This window comes from Somniosus microcephalus, chromosome 23 (assembly GCF_052327205.1).
Source record: "Somniosus microcephalus isolate GS21.2 chromosome 23, FLI_Smic_1.0, whole genome shotgun sequence".
NCBI classification, from domain to species: Eukaryota; Metazoa; Chordata; class Chondrichthyes; order Squaliformes; family Somniosidae; genus Somniosus; species Somniosus microcephalus.
The window spans coordinates 40,735,870-40,755,038 of NC_141009.1; the positions used below are offsets into that span (position 1 = coordinate 40,735,870).

The 19,169-nt window shown below is 43.6% G+C and overlaps 1 protein-coding gene across 7 annotated transcripts in view; it reads right to left on the reverse strand.

The window, feature by feature from the left end:
- The window catches only part of astn2 (astrotactin 2), a 1,941,856-nt gene that overhangs the window by 506,644 nt on the left and 1,416,043 nt on the right, over positions 1-19,169 (reverse strand). For all 7 annotated transcript variants that reach the window (XM_085965839.1, XM_085965837.1, XM_085965836.1 and 4 more), the window contains 2 exons: positions 15,932-16,065; positions 2,481-2,629 (listed from right to left, as the gene is read on the reverse strand). In XM_085965839.1, coding sequence (XP_085821965.1) covers positions 2,481-2,629; positions 15,932-16,065 — 283 coding nt within the window. The remainder of the gene's footprint in view (positions 1-2,480; positions 2,630-15,931; positions 16,066-19,169) is intronic.

Sequence of the window (19,169 nt, forward strand, 5' to 3'; positions counted from 1 at the left end):
CACATACTCTTTCCGTCATCGTCCACGGGATGGTGACCAGGATTAGTAACCCGGGCTGATTTTTCAAAGAGCCCGGAGTCAATTGGAGGCCAGGTTCAGGCCAATATCATTTCTATCTCACTGAGAAGTTTTACTGAATGAAGATTATTTTTGGCTCCACTAAGTGTTGCCAGTGGCTGCCCTTTTGCTCTGCGTCAACATGTATCATAACATTCACATGACCAGATTAATGGCTGTGACATTATAACTGCAAACCTCTCACAATTTATTTTACAATTTATTCCTTAATGGAAATTCTACAACCAGATTACACTAATCAGGTATCATCTGTTATTCCTCCAGTTTAATTTCTTTCTCACTGCCTGTCTCTCTTTTAAAAAAAAAATTCACACATAAACTTTCCAGGAGAAAGCGAGATCTTGGATTGTCACCAAAACTATTGGGGAACCACCTCCAAAGAATGATTCCTCATAGCCTTGCAGTTGAAGGTAAAGATAAACCAATTCTCTCTTACAGCACAGACAGAAGTAGAAAGATGTCATTTGTAGGACAGCCACCTGTATTTGGATTTGACAGGTTGATTAGTCAATCATTGCAGGTGTCTGCGAGTGCAGTTAATAATGAATAAATTCAACATTTTAAAGTAACCACCCTAAAATCTGTAGTCAATCCTTCAGCAAGCCTTGTTCTGCTATAAGTAACAGGCGCACAGGAGAGACAGGTTGGTTTTCAGTCATTCCATAGACAGGCAGAGGTTCGAATATCAGACAAATACTAGGTAGGAAGTTTTCAATCACAACCTGTATATCTGAGGTAACAACAGAAAATGCTGGAAAAACTCAGCAGGTCAGGCAACATCCGTGGAGAGAAATTTGAGTTGACGTTTCGGGTTTGACCCTTCTTCAAGGGTATATCTGAGGTGTAACCAAGCGCCACAAATAAAAATTTGATTAAACTTGACAAGCTGCATCCATTACTGAGCCCAGAGGTGGTCTCGAGACATTAACATATTCTGCTCTCTATATCTTCTTTAGCCCAGCTTTTTCTGCCTTTCCCATATTTTTATCTGCCATATTTCTGTTTTCCTCTTCACCGTCTGCCTGGCTGTGTGACGTTGGAGAGGTGCTCTATCCCAGCACGCACAAAGATATTTAAAGCCTGCAATTAAATCTATAGGGCCTATAGTTTTAATAGAGGATTTTCATTATCACAGTGGATGCAGGGACAGCTCTGCCTCCATAGTGTTCTCTTGTTTTTTGGGAAGAGAAAGCAAGGAAAGCGCGTGGGATTACTAGCACGAGATGAGATCACAATCCTGAGATGGGAGGCATTATCACAATCTCACAGGCAAGTCTCTGGTTGAATGGGGAAGAGTAGGTTGGCCAGCAGACAGGTGCAGGCCATTCGATCGATCAGATTGCTGGCACTAATTGAAATGGCTGCCCCCAATTCCAGTCATTGATTTGCACATTACCACCTCTTATAGCCCAGTCAGTCTAAACTAATGACTGCAAACGGTAAAAGATTGCAGCAAAAAAGAGTTCGCGATAGCCACACCATGAATCAGTCCAATTTGGATTTAAATGTGGATACGGCATTTGTCCCCATTCTTGAGAGAAAACAAACCCAAGCAGAATCAAACTCTATGCCCCATTAAAGGAAAATCTGCAGACACTCTTATTGCAGAAGGATCAAAAGCCAATAAAAACATAAAACGCAACATAGCAACAATAAACATAAAATAGTGTATTTTCACAAGTTTGAAAAGAGTCCTTTTCTTATTTTTCATCAACAAATGATAGTTTGTAATATAACATTCTCCGCTCTGATCACTGGGCAGCCCTTGACGTGGCACTGTTAAAACAAAACCACTTGGCACACACTCCACCCTATAACCAGAGGGAGAACGTTAAGTACTGTACAAGTGTTCTCGACATATAGTCCAGCCACATAGAACGTTAATGATTTTATTAAATAACACAATGTGCTCGGACTGTGTTCTTTGACTTGTTGTGGATGGGGCAGGGGAGGGGGTGGGGGCAAAGTGGCCAAACCTCACATTAAATGGTGACTATGAATGTTGTTTTTGGATAAAGTAACTACTGATGTTCACCACCGATGACCCGATGGGCAGTAAAAAATCAAGTGCAATGGTAGTTACTCTATCCAAAAACAAAGTCACGACGGCCACAATGAAAACTATTTTAATGTTATTGATTTAATACCACAATAAGGTTGCCTTTACAAAATTCATCAAATGAGATTACATTACACAACATGTTATTGTATAGATATACTTTGAAATGTATTTTCAAAAAGACTGTCATTTTATTCTACTCAACATCTGATATCCAGCTTTGATTTCTCTTTCTAGCAATGAAAACGTTTGCAACTAACACCAATTGGTAAATATGCAGTCAGAATGCCCTCAATGAACAGTCTTGTACAGTGAAAGCTTATTCGAAGAATTGAACACTTACCTGCGTAAAGATTTGGGTCAATATAATCGTCCAGTTTCTTATAGTGAATGATGTAGTCCGCTATCTTGGTTCCTATCACAGGTTGGGCATCCTGCCATTCCAAGCCTATCATAGTACTTGATGGTTCGACACTTGCTGAGAGCCTCAACCTTTATTATAAAGGAAAAAGAGACATGTATTGGGGCGGGGGGGGAAAAACTCGGGGGGGAAGTTTCATTCCTCAAGTCCCCAGTTCCCAGAATGCAGAACATCATTTTCCACTTATTGCATAACCTCAGCACTTGTATGTATCTACAGCTTGAGCCTACAATTTCTGCATTTCTTTTACCGCATCCCACATGCCATTCTCTTCCCTGTAATAAAACTGAGGCTTATTGCGCTGTCTGCTACGCTAAACCATTCTTTTCCACCACCTTACCTTATCCTCCATTGGGCTTTCAGAACTCAACTTTGGCATCACCTAGTCATTAGTTCTTTATTTGCCTTATCTTCTCTCTTACTTTTTCAGCCTTGGTGAAGTTCTGCACTAAGATTCCTCAGTCTAGGATTCTCAATTTAAAAAAAGGTTTCATTTGTATGCAAAAAAAAATCCAGCTTCCCAACATTTCCAGCATGGTGCACAACTACTATTGATACACATTCTCCACAAAACATAGATATGGACATCATTCCTAGACACTTGTTTTTAGTGTATCATTGATAAATTATAGCCTCAGGGAAGAGATTTTCATCAATTGCAATGTAACAGGAACATCTGAATTATTGACTGTTGCCGGCCATATTTAAGCAACACTCTAGCCCATTAAGTTAAAATAAAATGTAGCCATATGACGAAAAATGGGAAATCTAAAGGCACAGACACTTTCAGCGATGTGAACAAAACAAAACATGAATATTATAAAGACATATTAAATTAAAAATAACAAATGCAGTATTTAACAGTTCGGTCGTATCTATAGGCTATGATAATATATTGAACATCATACACCTATATGCACTCCCTGTATACAAAACCTAGCTTCTTGTTATCACATCGGTGTTGCACTTTTAGGTCAATTTATTGATTTAGAGTCAGAGTTGGTAGATGTAGTGCATGACTCCTTCATCATCCAGTGTGTCTAGGAAGTCACAAGACGCAATGCTCATCTTGATCTGGTATTAGTTATTGACCCAAAAGATGTACCTGAAATGGAAGTCATAGCACTCCTGGGGGGTAGTGTCCACAAAATGACAACATTTAACATGATCTGGGACTCAGAAATACCCAAGACCACGCTTTAAAAGTGGAATACCTTTAAAGGTATAATACTGAGCCTGCTACATTTCCAAAAGCAACAAGCTCAGATTAAACAAACATGACCCTAAATTTGCACAAAGGCTCACCAAGACCTCTCTCCTCAGCAGAAAACAGATGGCTGCAGCATCTGAGAATGCAGCAGCCATTCTGTCATCTCTGCCGTTGAGATGAGGCACCTCCGGATCCTCAAAGGTTGAAGCCTGCAGAAAGAAGCAAAGATAAGAAAACTTTTTCCAACACTTTACACTCACCTCTCATACTTACCTGTCCACACTTGCACCCATCACTCACCTCTACAGCTGACATTTCGACCCCTCTCACCGCCGCAGACCCACTGTTCGCCTCGCTGACCCTGGCGAGGTTCGCAGCCGTCGGGAAGCCCGCAATTGCAGGCGTAAAATGGGAAAAAGCCTCAAAACTGCCTGTTAAGTATCTGCCTCGAGGAGACGGGTTCCTGCACGACTCAGGGACCCGCCTCCCGGGAAGATGGCATGGAGGCGGGTTAGGAGCGGGGTCGGTACCCGCTCCCAGTTTCTGCCATTTTTCCGGCAGTCCCACCTCCAAACCTGCCTCCTCAGGGCTGGTAAAATCCAGCCCTAGGGAGGAGATTTGTGAGACAATGGTAATCGGTATGATAGAGTTAATGGACATTGTGGGGTAACCAGTAGGTTGTGTGCAATTTTAGTCGCCTTATCTGAGGAAGGATATTCTTGCCATGGAGGGAGTGCAGCGAAGATTCACCAGACTGATACCTGGGATGGCAGGAATGACGTATGAGGAGAGATTGGGTCGATTAGGCTTATATTCGCTAGAGTTTAGAAGAATGAGAGGAGATCTCATTGAAACTTATAAAATTCTAACAGGACTAGACAGACTAGATGCAGGAAGGATGTTCCCGATGGCGGGGGAGTCCAGAACCAGAGGTCACAGTCTAAGGATAATGGGTAAGCCATTTAGGACTGAGATGAGGAGGAATTTCTTCAACCAGAGAGTGGTGAACCTGTGGCATTCTCTACCACAGAAGGCAGTTGAGGCCAATTCATTAAATATATTCAAGGAGTTAGATATATTTCTTAAGGCTAAAGGGATCAAGGGATATGAGGAGAAAGCAGGGACAGGGTACTGAATTTGGATGATCAGCCATGATCTCATTAAATGGCAGAACAGGCTCGAGGGGCTGAATGGCCTACTCCTGCTCCTATCTTCTATGTTTCTAAGCAACAGGCTAACGTGATGCCTACATTTAAAAAGGGTAACCACAGAGCCATTGGTTTTATTTTCATTCCAGGTAAAACAATGGAATTGATTATCAAGAGTAAACTTGAAGATCATTTATACATCAATAACCTAATTTACAGCAGTCAGCATGGATATAGAGGAGGAGAGCCTACCTGACCAACTTCCTTGCCTTCTTTGAGGAAGTGAAAACCAAAATGGACTATGATATGGTGCACCACAACCTCCAAAAGACTTTTGATAAAGTTCCACATGAAAGACTTTTTAAAAATTAAACTCAAAACTGAGAAAATTCAATGTAAACCCTGATAATGGATAAGAAACTGGATGATGGGTCGGAAACAACGAGTGTTCAGAAGAGAAGTTTTGTTAAGAGTGCTGGTGGCGGGGTGGGAATTCATTACTGAGTGGGGTGACTCAGGGCTCAGTGCTGGGACCACTGCTATTTCTCATTTAAATAAGTGACCTGGATTCATAAACCCAATGCGAGGTGGTCAAAATGCAAATGATATCAAACTAGAAGAGGCAATGGAACTGGAAGAGGTAGCTCAAGACATTACAGTGGGACAAAATGCGTAAATGGGAATAACAATTTAAGGCAGAAAATTGTAAAGAGCTACACATAGGAAGGAAATGTAGTTTACAGGCGTACTCCTGAATGGTACTGAAATAACTAAGGATGATGCTTAAAAGGACATCGGAGTCTAAGTAGACTCAACACTAAACTCATCCAACCAACGCATGGCAGCATTCAATAAAGCTAACAGGATGTTGAACTACATAGTCAATACGGTGCAGCATGTCAGGGAAGGTAATGATCAATCTATATAGTGCTTTGGCAGATTGTACCTTGAATATTATGTCCAGTTCTGGTCACCAAGAAACAAGAGAGACATTCAAGCACTGGAAGCCGTGCAGAGAAGAGTCACGAGGGCGATCTTAGTGCTATAGGGGCTGAGTTATGAGGGAAGACTTGGGTTTTCAGGAGATGTTTAAGAGGTGATCTTACAGATTGTTAAGTTTGTAAGATTGTTAAGGGTACAGAAAAAGTTAACCCACAATAATACTTTAAATTAAACTGTGGAGTAAAACGAGGAAATACAGGTTCAAATTAACGAAAGGTAATTTTAGGTCTGGTGTCAAGATTTTATTTTTTGCACACCAAGAATGGTCAACTTGTGGAATAAACTTCCAGATTGAGTCGTGGAGGTAAATCCTGGAATCACTTAAGAAACAATTAGATGCTACAATAAGCGAACATCAGGCCTCTCTGGATGGATGAATTAAGATGGGTCGAATAGCCTTCTTCTCTGTAATTATCTTGTGATCTTATTCCACTATAAATCACAATGTCTACATTTATACTGGCGGCTGTCAAATGTAAACTTGTCATATTGTGATTACTCCCTCCTAGCAGTACCAGTTGTACCAGCTCAGTCTTGCATCTCCCAGCTCCTCAGCCTGTACGTCAGAGAAACCCCTATGCTCCAACTGTAGTGTATGTAACCGTTCCACCTTTAAGAGAACTATTTTAAGGGTTGCACTACTTTATCTTGGCTGCTGTATACTGTAATACCGGTGGTGACCGCACTGGTATATAAGTGCTGTGCAATGATTATTGGGCAGTTCCGCCCTAACCTTCAACCAGTAAAGACCTGTTAAAGTTTACTCTTGTGGTCTGTGTAGTAATTCGCAATATAACACACAGACTTAACAGTGGCGACGATTACGATCTTACCCTGCGGCAGAGATACATCCAAGGCAGTTTAACGGGCGTCGAGAGGAGGCATCCGCCCTCATCATTCTGCTGAGAAAAGACTCGGGTCTGCAGAGCAAAGGAAGAAGGAAGAATTCTGACACGAAGCCTTCCATCAGCAACAGGCAGTGATCGTCCCTTCTATCACGGTGGTGGGTGAGCCGATCAGCGACGAGCAGCAAGTCGGCCACGTTGACTGTGAGTAGGGGAGAAAATAAAAAAAACGGAGGATATAAGGGCGGAGAACTCGACCACGGCCGGGGACAAGAGCCGGACAGAAGTCGGGGCCAGAGGCGCTGAGACTGGGGCAGCGTAAGGCACGGAAGCCGCGGTGACTGCAAACGCAGCCGGTGTGAGAGACCGGGCTGCAAGCAGGCTGGGAGACGCAACAGCGTCGAGAGAGAGCTCGACCGCGACCAGTGAAAAAGGCCGGGCAGCTACCGAGGCCGCGAGGCGCAGCGACCGGGACGATCGTAAGGCGCGGGAGAAAATAAAAAAATTGCAGAGAACTCAGCTGCAGCCGGGGGGGAAAGGACCGGACTGCAAGAGGGGCTGGGAGGCACGATTGCAAACCGCTGGGGAGGGCGAACGCAGCAATACGGCAATCGCCATTACAGCCAGCGGGGGAGAAAGGCAAACGCGAGAAGCCGCCATTTTCGTAGGCGGGGGAAGAAGACGAGCACGGGAAGGAGCGCGGGAAGCCGCCATTTTCGTAGGCGGGGGAAGAAGACGAGCGCGGGAAACCGCCATTTTGTAAAAAAAAAAAAAAAATTCTTTTGTTTCTCAAGAAGATCGCGAGGATGCCTAAGCGTGGTAACATCAACGATTTCGATCCCGATGTGGAAGATTGGGCCACGTATGTAGAACGCATAGAGATATATTGTAAGGCAAATAAAATATCAGACGAAGATAAAGCACTAACCTTACTAAACTCAATGGGTGCAAAGACATACGGGCTATTGAAGCATCGTCTATCACCAGCTAAACCGACGGATCAGACTTTCGCTAATATTGTTGCTGTCCTGAAGACTCATTTGAACCCCACACCGCTGATGTTAGCAGAACGATTTAAATTTTATGCGAGAACGCAACTGAAAGAGGAAAGCAACGCGGAGTATTTAATTGAACTGCGCAAGCTAGCGAAATACTGTCAGTTTGGGGAAAGCCTGACAGAGGCACTGAGAGACAAATTCGTGTGTGGATTGTCGAAAGAAGGAACACAGAAGCGGTTGCTTGAAGAGAATGATCTTACACTTGATAAGGCTGTCACTATTGCAGTATCGCACGAAGCCGCAGCGAGAGGCACCGCGGAAATGCAGCTGAAGGCAGCGGTACTCAGCGTAGATCAAATGGCTTCGGGTACAACGAAATGTTATCGTTATGGGAAGACAACACACGATCAGAACCAATGCTGGTTTAAAAACCAGGAATGTAGAAAATGTGGCAAGCTTGGTCACATAGCTAAAGTATGCCGGTCAGGAAAGAAGACCAGCAACAAAAAGTCACCACAGGAAAAGTGCAGAAAGGTACATAAGGTGGCTGAGAAGAGTTCGGATAAACAGAATTCGGATTCAGACTCCAACAGCAAGGAACTGGGTAGTCTGAGAATTCACAACGTGAGTAAGGAAGCTGACCGACAAACTATCTGGGTCACACTGCAGATAGCAGGAGTCCAAGTGAAGATGGAATTGGACACCGGATCGGCGTTGACGGTCATGAATAAGCAAGATTACAAAAAGTTATTCAAACATGTTCCCCTACGGGATACGGAGATAGTATTGCAGACATACACGGGGCAAAAAGTATACCCCGTCGGAAAGATAAAAGTCAAGGTGATACACAAGGGCAAAGAACACCAAGGAATGGACTTATATGTACTACCTGAGGGAGGTCCACCACTTCTGGGACGGGAGTGGATCAGGAAAATAAATATGGACTGGCACTCCCTAAACGCAATAATGGTAGATCCCGGAAAAGAAGATGTCAAACCTGAACGATTGTCCAGAATATTGGATGAGGCTAAAGAGGTGTTCCAACAGGGACTGGGAACACTGAGAGGAATTAAGGCAAAAATCAAGATTGCAGAACATGCAAACCCAAAATTTTTCAAAGCCAGACCGGTACCGTGTGCGATACGACCTGCTGTGGAAGCTGAGCTGGAAGGGCTGGAACGTTCAGGAGTACTGTCTAAGGTGGACTGGAGTGAGTGGGCCACGCCCATTGTTCCCGTCATGAAGCGTTCATCAAGTAACAAGCCAGGGGAACCGGGGAAGGTCCGCATCTGTGGAGACTTCAAGATCACAGTTAATCCGGTGCTTCACACGGTGCAATATCCGCTTCCGCGGATTGAGGATATCTTTGCTTCATTGTCTGGCGGGAAACGCTTCATCAAGATAGACCTGGCGCAAGCGTACTTACAGATGGAAGTTGAGGAAGAGTCGCGCCAGTATCTCACAATCAACACGCACAGAGGCTTGTATCGATATAATAGACTGGTTTTTGGAGTGGCTTCGGCTCTGGCAATTTGGCAGAGGGCCATGGAGCAGGTATTACAGGGAATTCCAAGCACTCAATGTTACTTGGACGATATCCTGATTACAGGAGATGACGATGAGGAACACCTTGCAAATTTGAAACTGGTGCTCACCAGGTTGAAGGAATATGGCCTTCGAGTTAATCGCCAGAAATGTGAGTTCTTTCAGAAACGGATCTCGTACTGTGGTCATATCATTGACCAGGAGGGGCTGCACAAGTCACCTGACAAGATCGAAGCTGTTGTGAAGGCTCCCGCTCCGGAAAATGTATCCCAGTTGAGATCGTTCCTAGGGTTGATTAACTATTACCATAAGTTTCTGCCAAATCTATCCACGGTGCTGCACCCGCTGAATGCTCTTTTGCAGAAAGAAGTACCATGGAAGTGGAGCGAGGACTGTGAGAAGGCCTTTCGCAAAAGCAAGACATTGATCACCTCAGAGGAAGTGTTGGCTCACTTCAACCCAACACTACCTATTCGTTTAGCTTGTGACGCTTCTTCTTATGGTATTGGAGCAGTACTCTCACACAGGTTGCCAAATGGCTCGGAAAGGCCAGTCGCATTTGCATCCAGATCACTGACCTCTGCTGAGCGCAACTATGCTCAGATAGATAGGGAGGCTCTCAGCCTGGTGTGGGGAGTAAAGAAGTTTCATCATTACCTGCAGGGCCAGAAGTTTACACTGCTGACAGGCCACCAGCCGTTGGTATCCATATTCAACCCTAAAAAGGGCGTTTCCATATGACAGCGCAAAGGCTACAGAGGTGGTCCCTTTTCCTAGGGGCACACCAATATGACATAGAATACAAAGGATCAAAACAGCATGGGAATGCTGACGGTTTATCACGCCTACCGTTGCCAACGGTAGAAGAGGCGCCTACAGTGGACCCAGTGGAGATGTTCCACTCAACCATAGTGGAATATCTACCAGTAACAAATTCTACGATCGAAAAGGAAACAAGAAATGACCCGACTCTCTCACGAGTCTACGATTTAACGGTGAAGGGATGGCCAGCACATGGCGAACCACTGTTGCCAGCGTTTTCGCAAAGAAGAGAACAGCTGTCAGTGTGCCGAGGAACTTTGATGTGTGGATCCAGAGTGGTGATTCCACCCAAACTCCAGCAAAAAGTGCTAAAGGAGCTTCACGAGGGGCATCTGGGTGGAGTGAAAATGAAGAACCTAGCCAGAGCGTTCGTGTGGTGGCCAGGTATCGATGGAGACATCGAAGAAATGACCAAGAGCTGTTTAGGATGCCAGAAGGTCCAAAACGCCCCACCACAAGGTCCTCTGCATCCATGGGAGTGGCCCTCATCTCCATGGCAAAGGGTACATATCGACTTTGCTGGTCCATTTATGGACTCAATGTTCTTAATCGCGGTGGACACACACTCCAAGTGGCCGGAGGTAATAAAGATGTCCTCCACCACCACGGAAAAAACCATCACAGTATTAAGGACCATATTTGCCAGGAATGGGCTGCCGGAACAGATCTGTTCTGATAATGGACCGCAATTTGTGTCCGAAGAATTCAAGAAGTTCTTAAAAAACAATGGGGTTAAGCACTACACGTCCGCCCCATACCATCCCGCCACCAATGGATTAGCTGAAAGGTTTGTCCAGACCTTCAAGAAGGCCATAAAGGCCATGGGTAATGAAGACATAAATCTACAACATAAGGTAGATAACTTCTTGTTGGCGTACAGGAATGCAACACATGCGGTCACAAACCAAACTCCCGCCATGATGTTTTTCAATAGAAGACTAAGAAGCCGGCTGGATTTGATCAAGCCAAACATCAGAAGGGACGTAGAGAACCGGCAATTTCAAGGCATGAATGAAAGGCCAACTAGAACCTTCCAGATAGGTCAACAAGTTTTGGCCCGGGACTACCGTACCGAGAAATGGCAGCCTGGAACTATTTGCAAACGACTAGGACCGCTGATGTATACCGTGGACATTGGTGAAAGCATAATAAGGCGCCATGCTGACCAGATCATAGTGTCATCCGAAAAGGGACAACCTACACCACAACTCCATACGCCTAATGATGAAGCAGAGATACCCATAGTATCTACCTCCGATCCGGTGATACTGGAACCAGATGAACCCGACACTGACATTCAAGCCGTATCGACCTTGCCAACAGAACCTACTACACCACCGAAAACTACTACACCACCGAGGCGTTATCCGGACCGAGTCAGGAAGCCTCCAGAGAGACTGAATCTGTGAACTGTTTTTACATTAAGTTGTGTATATATGTTATGATGTTATGTTTAATGGGAAGACATACTGTTAACCTAAAAAGGGAGGATTGTAGTGTATGTAACCGTTCCACCTTTAAGAGAACTATTATAAGGGTTGCACTACTTTATCTTGGCTGCTGTATACTGTAATACCGGTGGTGACCACACCGGTATATAAGTGCTGTGCAATGATTATTGGGCAGTTCCCCCCTAACCTTCAACCAGTAAAGTTTACTCTTGTGGTCTGTGTAATAATTCGCAATATAACACACAGACTTAACACCAACCAACTCTACTTCTCTGCTTCCCAAACTCCCATAAGCTTTCTTATTTAGCTATGAATAAATAATAGAAAATCATATAAAATAAGCATTATATAAAACTAAGGACAGAATGTATGACTTTAAAATAGAGACTGAATTATATCTGTGTACCCTGGTCTAACTGTCTCCCTCTCTTAACTCCATTTCACCTTAAGACTACTCTTGGTCTTGACTTATATCAATGCCACATGAGATTGACTAGTCATTCAAGAAATATGGTAGGTGGAAAGAGTAATTCATCATACAAAGCAAAGGGATAATTCCTCCTGTCAAAAATTTTAGTTAAAAATAATGTCAAAGTGAGCAGAAAACGGGTTTCACCATTTTTTCCCCTAACATTAGTGTTTTGGTTAAAATTACTGGAAGAGGAATTTTACCCCAACTGCGTTTTTACATAGTGTGCACCATTAAACAAAAGCTACAAACACGTTGGCTTATGATGCAGCAGTGGTGAATTGGATGGACCATGCTGAACAGTTTCCTATATCTTTGCAATTCATTGAAAGGAAGGCTCAGCGATCAATTGGAATGTACATAAAATTCTTTAGCAGATGAGACAAAATCCCCGGTTTAAAAAAAATCACACTTCAGAAAAGTGGAGAAGGAGGATCAAGTTAATGGATTTTATCCATCAGCCACACAGGTGGCGGTTAAACAAAAGGCTTCAATAACACATAGGAGGCTTTGCTCTTTCTCTGACCGAAGTTAACAGCTTCTGCCGACAGTCAGCTTTCAAGAGGGTGGGACATTTCAGACTTTCAGCAGTCGAAAGTGAAATGCTCAGAAAATGCCAATAACATCTCAAGAGCCGGTCAACATCAATTCTTTATTTTTATTTGGCTCTTCCCTCTCATGACACTCTACAAAAAAGAGCAAGGAATTCTCCCAGTGTCCTGGCCAACATTGCGCCCTGAACCAATGGCCGTGATTTCGCCCACCGAGGTGGGTCCGGGGCGGCCCTGAACCAATGGCCGTGATTTCGCCCACCGAGGTGGGTCCGGGGCGGCCCTGAACCAATGGCCGTGATTTCGCCCACCGAGGTGGGTCCGGGGCGGCTGGGGTCGGTAACGTGGTCCCAGCCCGCTGCCTGCTCCAGCCCACTCTGTTGAAGTGATTTTACGATGATTGGGCGAGGTTCCCGGCCAATTAAAAGGAAGCGGGTTTGTTGACGTGGCATCAGCTGGTTTCCTTAAAGGGTCCATGCTCAAATTGTTTTTGACTGTTCTGCTGTTAGTGTTCTACACATTGAGGTGCTGCAAACACTGACAAGCACTGCGCAGAGGTGCACGGATGCACCCAGGCTCTCTCATGACTCCCTCCATATGCTTATGGAGGGAGTCATAGTACGCAGGGAGGTCTTCTTCCCTTTCAATGGGCGGAAGAGACCTCCCCAGGAGATCAACACAGCCTGGTTGCACATTGCACAGGAGGGCAAAAGCAGGGATGTCGTTAGGAGGACCAGGCTGCAGTGGCGCAAACCTTTCAATGATCTCAGTAGATCACGAAAAGTTACTGCAAAGCCACACTCAGCCTCACCCTGCTTTACCACTCATCACGTCCCCATCATTCTGCCTTCCCTACCGTACTCCTGCACATCCTTACTCACACCAACTAACCTTGCACCTCCACCCATCCCTCTCTATCTACATTAGCACTTCCCCATCTCACTAGCCACCCCACACGCTCACCCTCATCCTAGTGCAATCATACCAACTAACAACACACAAGGGTAGGCACTTGGGTGTTTTAACCAATGTTCATGTGAAGTTTCTGTTAATGTGCTGTCAAATATTGAAACCTTTATTTTCAACACTTTGCGTTCTTGGACAGATTTGTGGGCACCTTTGGAAGTGGCTTCGTGAGTTGCAGTGAATGGTGAGACATAAGGGTACCCCACCCCTCGCAATGGTAATGAGTGTGAAAGGAATGGGGAATGGCTTGGGCATTGTAGGGATGCTTTATGGTGTTGGTTTGGGGTGGTGCCAACCTGGCGCATCATGTGGCAGCCAGGGTGTGCAGCATCAAGTGAAGTAAATCTGGCCATGGTGAGGCCATCCCTGGTGTCCTGGGCAGCAATGTGGTCGGGTGCTGATGCCCTGTGTCCTGTGTAGCATTAGATGATTGCGGAGAAGGTTGGTGTTGTTGTTGCTGCTGCTGGTGTGCCCGGTGATGCTGGTGTTGGGGCTGATTGTGGTGGGATTCTGAGGACCAAGGTGAGATATTTTCAATTCACCGATGCTGATGGAATAGATGGCAGGTGAGGTTGAGATGACAGAAGCGATCTGTCAATGGTGAGAGAGGTTGTTCCAATGAGGTGACACTGGATAGAGAGTTGGCTCCAAACACTTGCAAGCTGCAGAAAGCTCAATATGTCTTCCAAATGCAGTAACCAACAGTTTCTGAGCTTTGAAAGTGAACAGCTATAACATGGGATCTTTTGCTTTTGCAGCTGTCAGGTCATGAGATAATTCAATGCTGAATCCACTCTCGACATGCTGAGCTGACGTGTTCCCTGAGCAGCGGGTAACCCGTGGGGAACACGTAAAATTGAAAGGTAGGCAGAAAATAACACTTAATTGGCTCTTAACAATGCATTTAATGATGTCAATTGCCTCCCCTGCCGCTTGGTGTCGGGTCTTTTCAGCGCTGACAGACCCGACACCTGGGAGACTCGTGTGGAAGCAGGTTGATGGCGGGGTCCCGACCCGCTGTCAATCATTTCTATTTTCACTGCTGACCCGCTTCCGATCCCATCTTCTCAGCGCCAGTAAAATTCCGGCCAATGCGTTTGTGAGACATTGCTGGCACAGAATAGCTGTTCACCTTTGTGTACAAAACAACAGCCCTTTAAAAGGAAATTCATTATAAAGTGCTTTCAGATGTTTCATTGCAATGACACTTTGGTTTTATTTCTTTGCTTTATTTTTCCTCTATTTACTTTTCTTCATCCTTGTCCCATCTATCTTTGTATCTTGCCTCCCGCCTCTCCACCTGGTTCTTTACTTTTCCTTTCCTGACACCCTTTCTGCACCACCTTATCTAATTTATCTTCCTTTCTGGTCTTCACTTAATCTGTCTGTCATATTTGTACTTTTTCCTATTACATCCTTTGTACTGTTCCTCTTATCCCTCTCTTCATCATCTGTCTTTTACCTTCTGTCAATGATATTTCCTCCAGGATATTGGTAGGAGTTGATCTTATTTGGTCAAGGGCATATGGAGAATGGGTGAATCAAGAACATCAGGTAGAAAGTCAAGAAAAGAAAATATGATCGGCCAAGACTGATAAATAGGGGTTAACGGGTGCAGACTGGGTGTGGTGGCTTGAAGCTGAAGCGTTCCAAATTGTCATCTGTCCTTATTATAAACCAGTCTCTGAAATCCAGTACTCCATTGATATGGACTGGCATTGGTCTGGACTAGGTCACATACAATATTTATGCTCAGAAATACATCCACAGTGATGTATAATGATAACAACAATTCATTGACCTTTGATGGTCTTCAGGTTTGAGTCTGGCTGTTCTCATCGACTTGAATTTATACAATTGCTGCATTACAGAGGTTGTGGTTCAGAATATCTTGAAGAGTTCAGGGCTCCATCCAAGAAAATACCGTCAGCACATGAGCATCGTTTTGAGACATTTAAAAAGAAAATGTATTATAATTAACACTTTGCCTCTGCACCTTAGAGTGCTAATAACAAAAGCATTAGTGGTGAAGATTAAAAACAAATTCTGATTTAAGATTAAATAAATAAAAATGCCCTTTCCTGCTAACACCTCAACTTGCGGTCATGGTAAAGAACAAAGAATACACTAAGCAAGGTATTATAAATCAAAGGACATTGCTAAAAATACCAGGGTTATATCATAAAATGTGCACTTAAATCAATGTTACACTTGATCCTGCTGGCTCATTTGTGTTCCAAAGTTTGCTACCACTGTGCTAAAGAGCTCAGAGTGTGGCGGTAACTTTATAGCCACTAGGATTTGCAACATCAGGGATCTGTAAAACCTTATTCAAAGGTGATTACAAATACGATTAGGATACATACACAGGCTGAGGTAACGGGCTGCAGCTTGGGAGTCCATCCTCATCAAATGCACTCAAGTCACATCTGCACCAGTCATCAATGACATCACCCTTCCCCAAGCACCAATAGGAGCTCATTAGCGCAGTCTTGAAGGCCTGCAAAACAATCACAATAAGTGGGTGGCAAAAAGCATTAAAACTCCACTCAGTAAGTGAGTCACCGTCTCATTTCCTGTAATGCAACATCTTAGCAAAAGGGCAACATAGATTACAAAATGTACATCTAATCCCTGACAGGAATCAATAATCCATCTCACGTCATATGTATTTCAAAGTCACAATTAACATTAAAGACAAACAACACCCATCACCTTTGAAATTGGTAACATCCAATTTTTTTTTTTGCCCTCCTGTATTTCTTGGTATATCCACATTTTTAGTTAGAAAAACATTGCATGACAACAAGCAATCTAGCAGAATCAAAGCACAGTTCCTTCGACTAGATTGGTGTCACGTTACCTCAGAATTAAGGAACACATACTGACTTAATTATTTGTACACTTTCTTTTGGGTAAACACAAAAAATAAGTGGGGAAAAATTTACAGCACACAATCCTGCACATAGCTCAACAAACAAACACGGGTAAGTTGCTCCGTGAAAGCAGACATTTACTCAGTGGTCAGCTGCGTGTTTAACTGACATTTGGAAATTGGTGGTCTTTAACCCTTTTGCCCTGACCAGTCTAAGTAGCACTTCGAAAAGCAATCTGGTTTTAATGAAAACACTTTGCCCAGATGATAGAGAACTAATCCTGGCTTGAGCAACTTTCATTGTAATGCTATTTATTGTCTCGTGCAGTGATGACTTTTCTGAAAGGGCAAAACAGTGGTGTGCAGAGAGATTCATCTGAAACTGCTACACTTGCAGATGATCAATGCTCAATCCTGCGTGCTTTATATCTCTATGTCCTGTTGCTGTGATCATTTTCAAACTGTTTTAGGTATGATCTACTGTTCAAAGCGGTTAGGAGTCATTCCACAAATGCTGAAAAAGGGCTGCGGTAATATTCAAACAGATACATTTTTGCTACATTTATGTATTTACTTTCGAATCAGTACAAGTGAGTGGGGTGGAAACTGTACAAGGTAAAGCCAGTAATGAGCACACGGGGCCCCTTTAAAAACAACGTGGATAGATTCAGTAGTATGCAAAGGGTTGCACAGAAAGGGCATCATTATACTTCAGGTGCCACTTAGATAGGCAGATGGCTAGCATCCAAATGCTAGTTGAATGTTAATGTTACCACAAAGCTGAAGGGACAGTTGGCTCTCTTTTTAATGTTACCGACCAGAAATTGAAGTTTGAAAAGTCCATGGGTTGGGAAACTTTTAAACTCACTTCACGCAGTTTGCCATTATACTGTGGGCTGTGCATAGCCCATGACTATGAGACTACCTGCTTGAGGTGGTGTTGGACTTTGGCCTATATAACTCCACGTGTGAATTACATTACACAGTTTGTGCTGATGTGACGAACTTGTATTGATACAAACAGCACAGTATAACTGAACTGTTAGACTGGTGGAGGCAGGGAACTGTAACATATTCCACAATACTGATCAACACATTGGTGAGAAAGTGAGAATACACACCTGAACACATTTAATAAGAATACTAGCATGCATTCCAGGATAAATACATCTTTTTGACAAAACTTTTTTTTAAATAGAGTAACAATTTGATTTGTCTGGAAATTTTACAAGATAAAACCTGTCAAAAAAGCTAAATAAGTAGAAAGGGGGGGCGGGGTAAGAATTGAAGGACAAAGTAAGCCCCGCCTCCCTGTGAATAAATTAGCTGTTTGAAGACACAAATGACATTTAAAATGTTATGGATATTTGACTCTGTCAAATTTTGTTTGATAATGCTTCTGTGAAGCGCCTTGGGACGTTTCACGATGTTAAAGGCACTATGTAACTACAAATGTCATTGATGTTATTGCTAGAAGATGCAAAATATAAATGGGGTAAAAAGAAAACAAAACATGAAGTTAATTGCAGAATGCCAAGTATTTTTGCTAACGCTTCATGGAATCCATATCACTCAGTAGATTAAGATTAAATAAACAGTGGGACAGATTGTGCTTGTGTAAGTGGCAGCATTGAACTGTAGGAATGGAGCTGAATCAGCAACTGGGCTGGGTGAGGAATTCCATACCTTAAGGGCAAAATGTGGTAATGCTGATTCTAGGGAACTGGCGTAAACAGGATAATTGGGGGTCTAGAAATCAGTGAAAATATATCAGGAGCGGCACATTATCTTTGGATCATTGTCTCTAACCTTGGCCACATAGGTTGAAGTATTTTACTATGATTCTGCACCAATATGCAGATCTTTGCAAGACCGAAAATACAGCTCAATTTCCAATAAGCAGGAGCAAAACCATGGATTTCCTCAAGACCAGCTTAATAGGCACTGTTGTCTCAAAGCATGTGTGGCGTGATACCAGTCGACTTTTTAAACAGGTGGGCATAAATATTGTGGATTCGTGACACTCCCCGCACAGCTAGATTTAAAATTACGGTCGAGTCCCAATGGTGTCACCGGGCCGCAACATGCATATGCAAGGAAGGACACTGTTGGCTCCAGGCGTGTGTCCTTGCTGCCCGCTCAGGAGAGCAGGTTAAAATTGCAGATGTTGCGACCATGGCGGCTTTCGGACCGGTAAGAGCCAGGGCGATTGTAACGGCCCACCTGCCAGATTTCTGCCGAACGAGTAGGGCTAAAATCACCTCCAATGTCACAGCCTCAAGCCTCGACAACTTGAAGTGAAACATTTTTTTTAAACTGGAAACATTCTCTGTAGAACATGCCAGATATTTGCTGACTTGTTAAAAAAAAAGCCCAGCTCTTGCAACAAATACTTCCCAGTGACATCACATCTAGCAGTTTGAACTGATCAGAAAGAAATGACTAATTATATATATATATATATATATATTTTAAATAAGAATATATGGAGCAATTTTCAACCTTGGTCCCTCTGGTGAGGAGCCTCGCCCTTTGGCTGCGGATAGTAGAAATTTGGGCTCACAAAGCATGCAATTTTCCGACTATTAATATGAGTGGTCAGAAAATGGTGTGTCTGAACTTCCGGCACGCAATGCTGATAGGCAAAGCTCCTCAGCGCAAGCACAATGTCAGGAAATGACCCATGTAATTATATGAACTCACAGAATTTGCTTTGACACATTCAACAT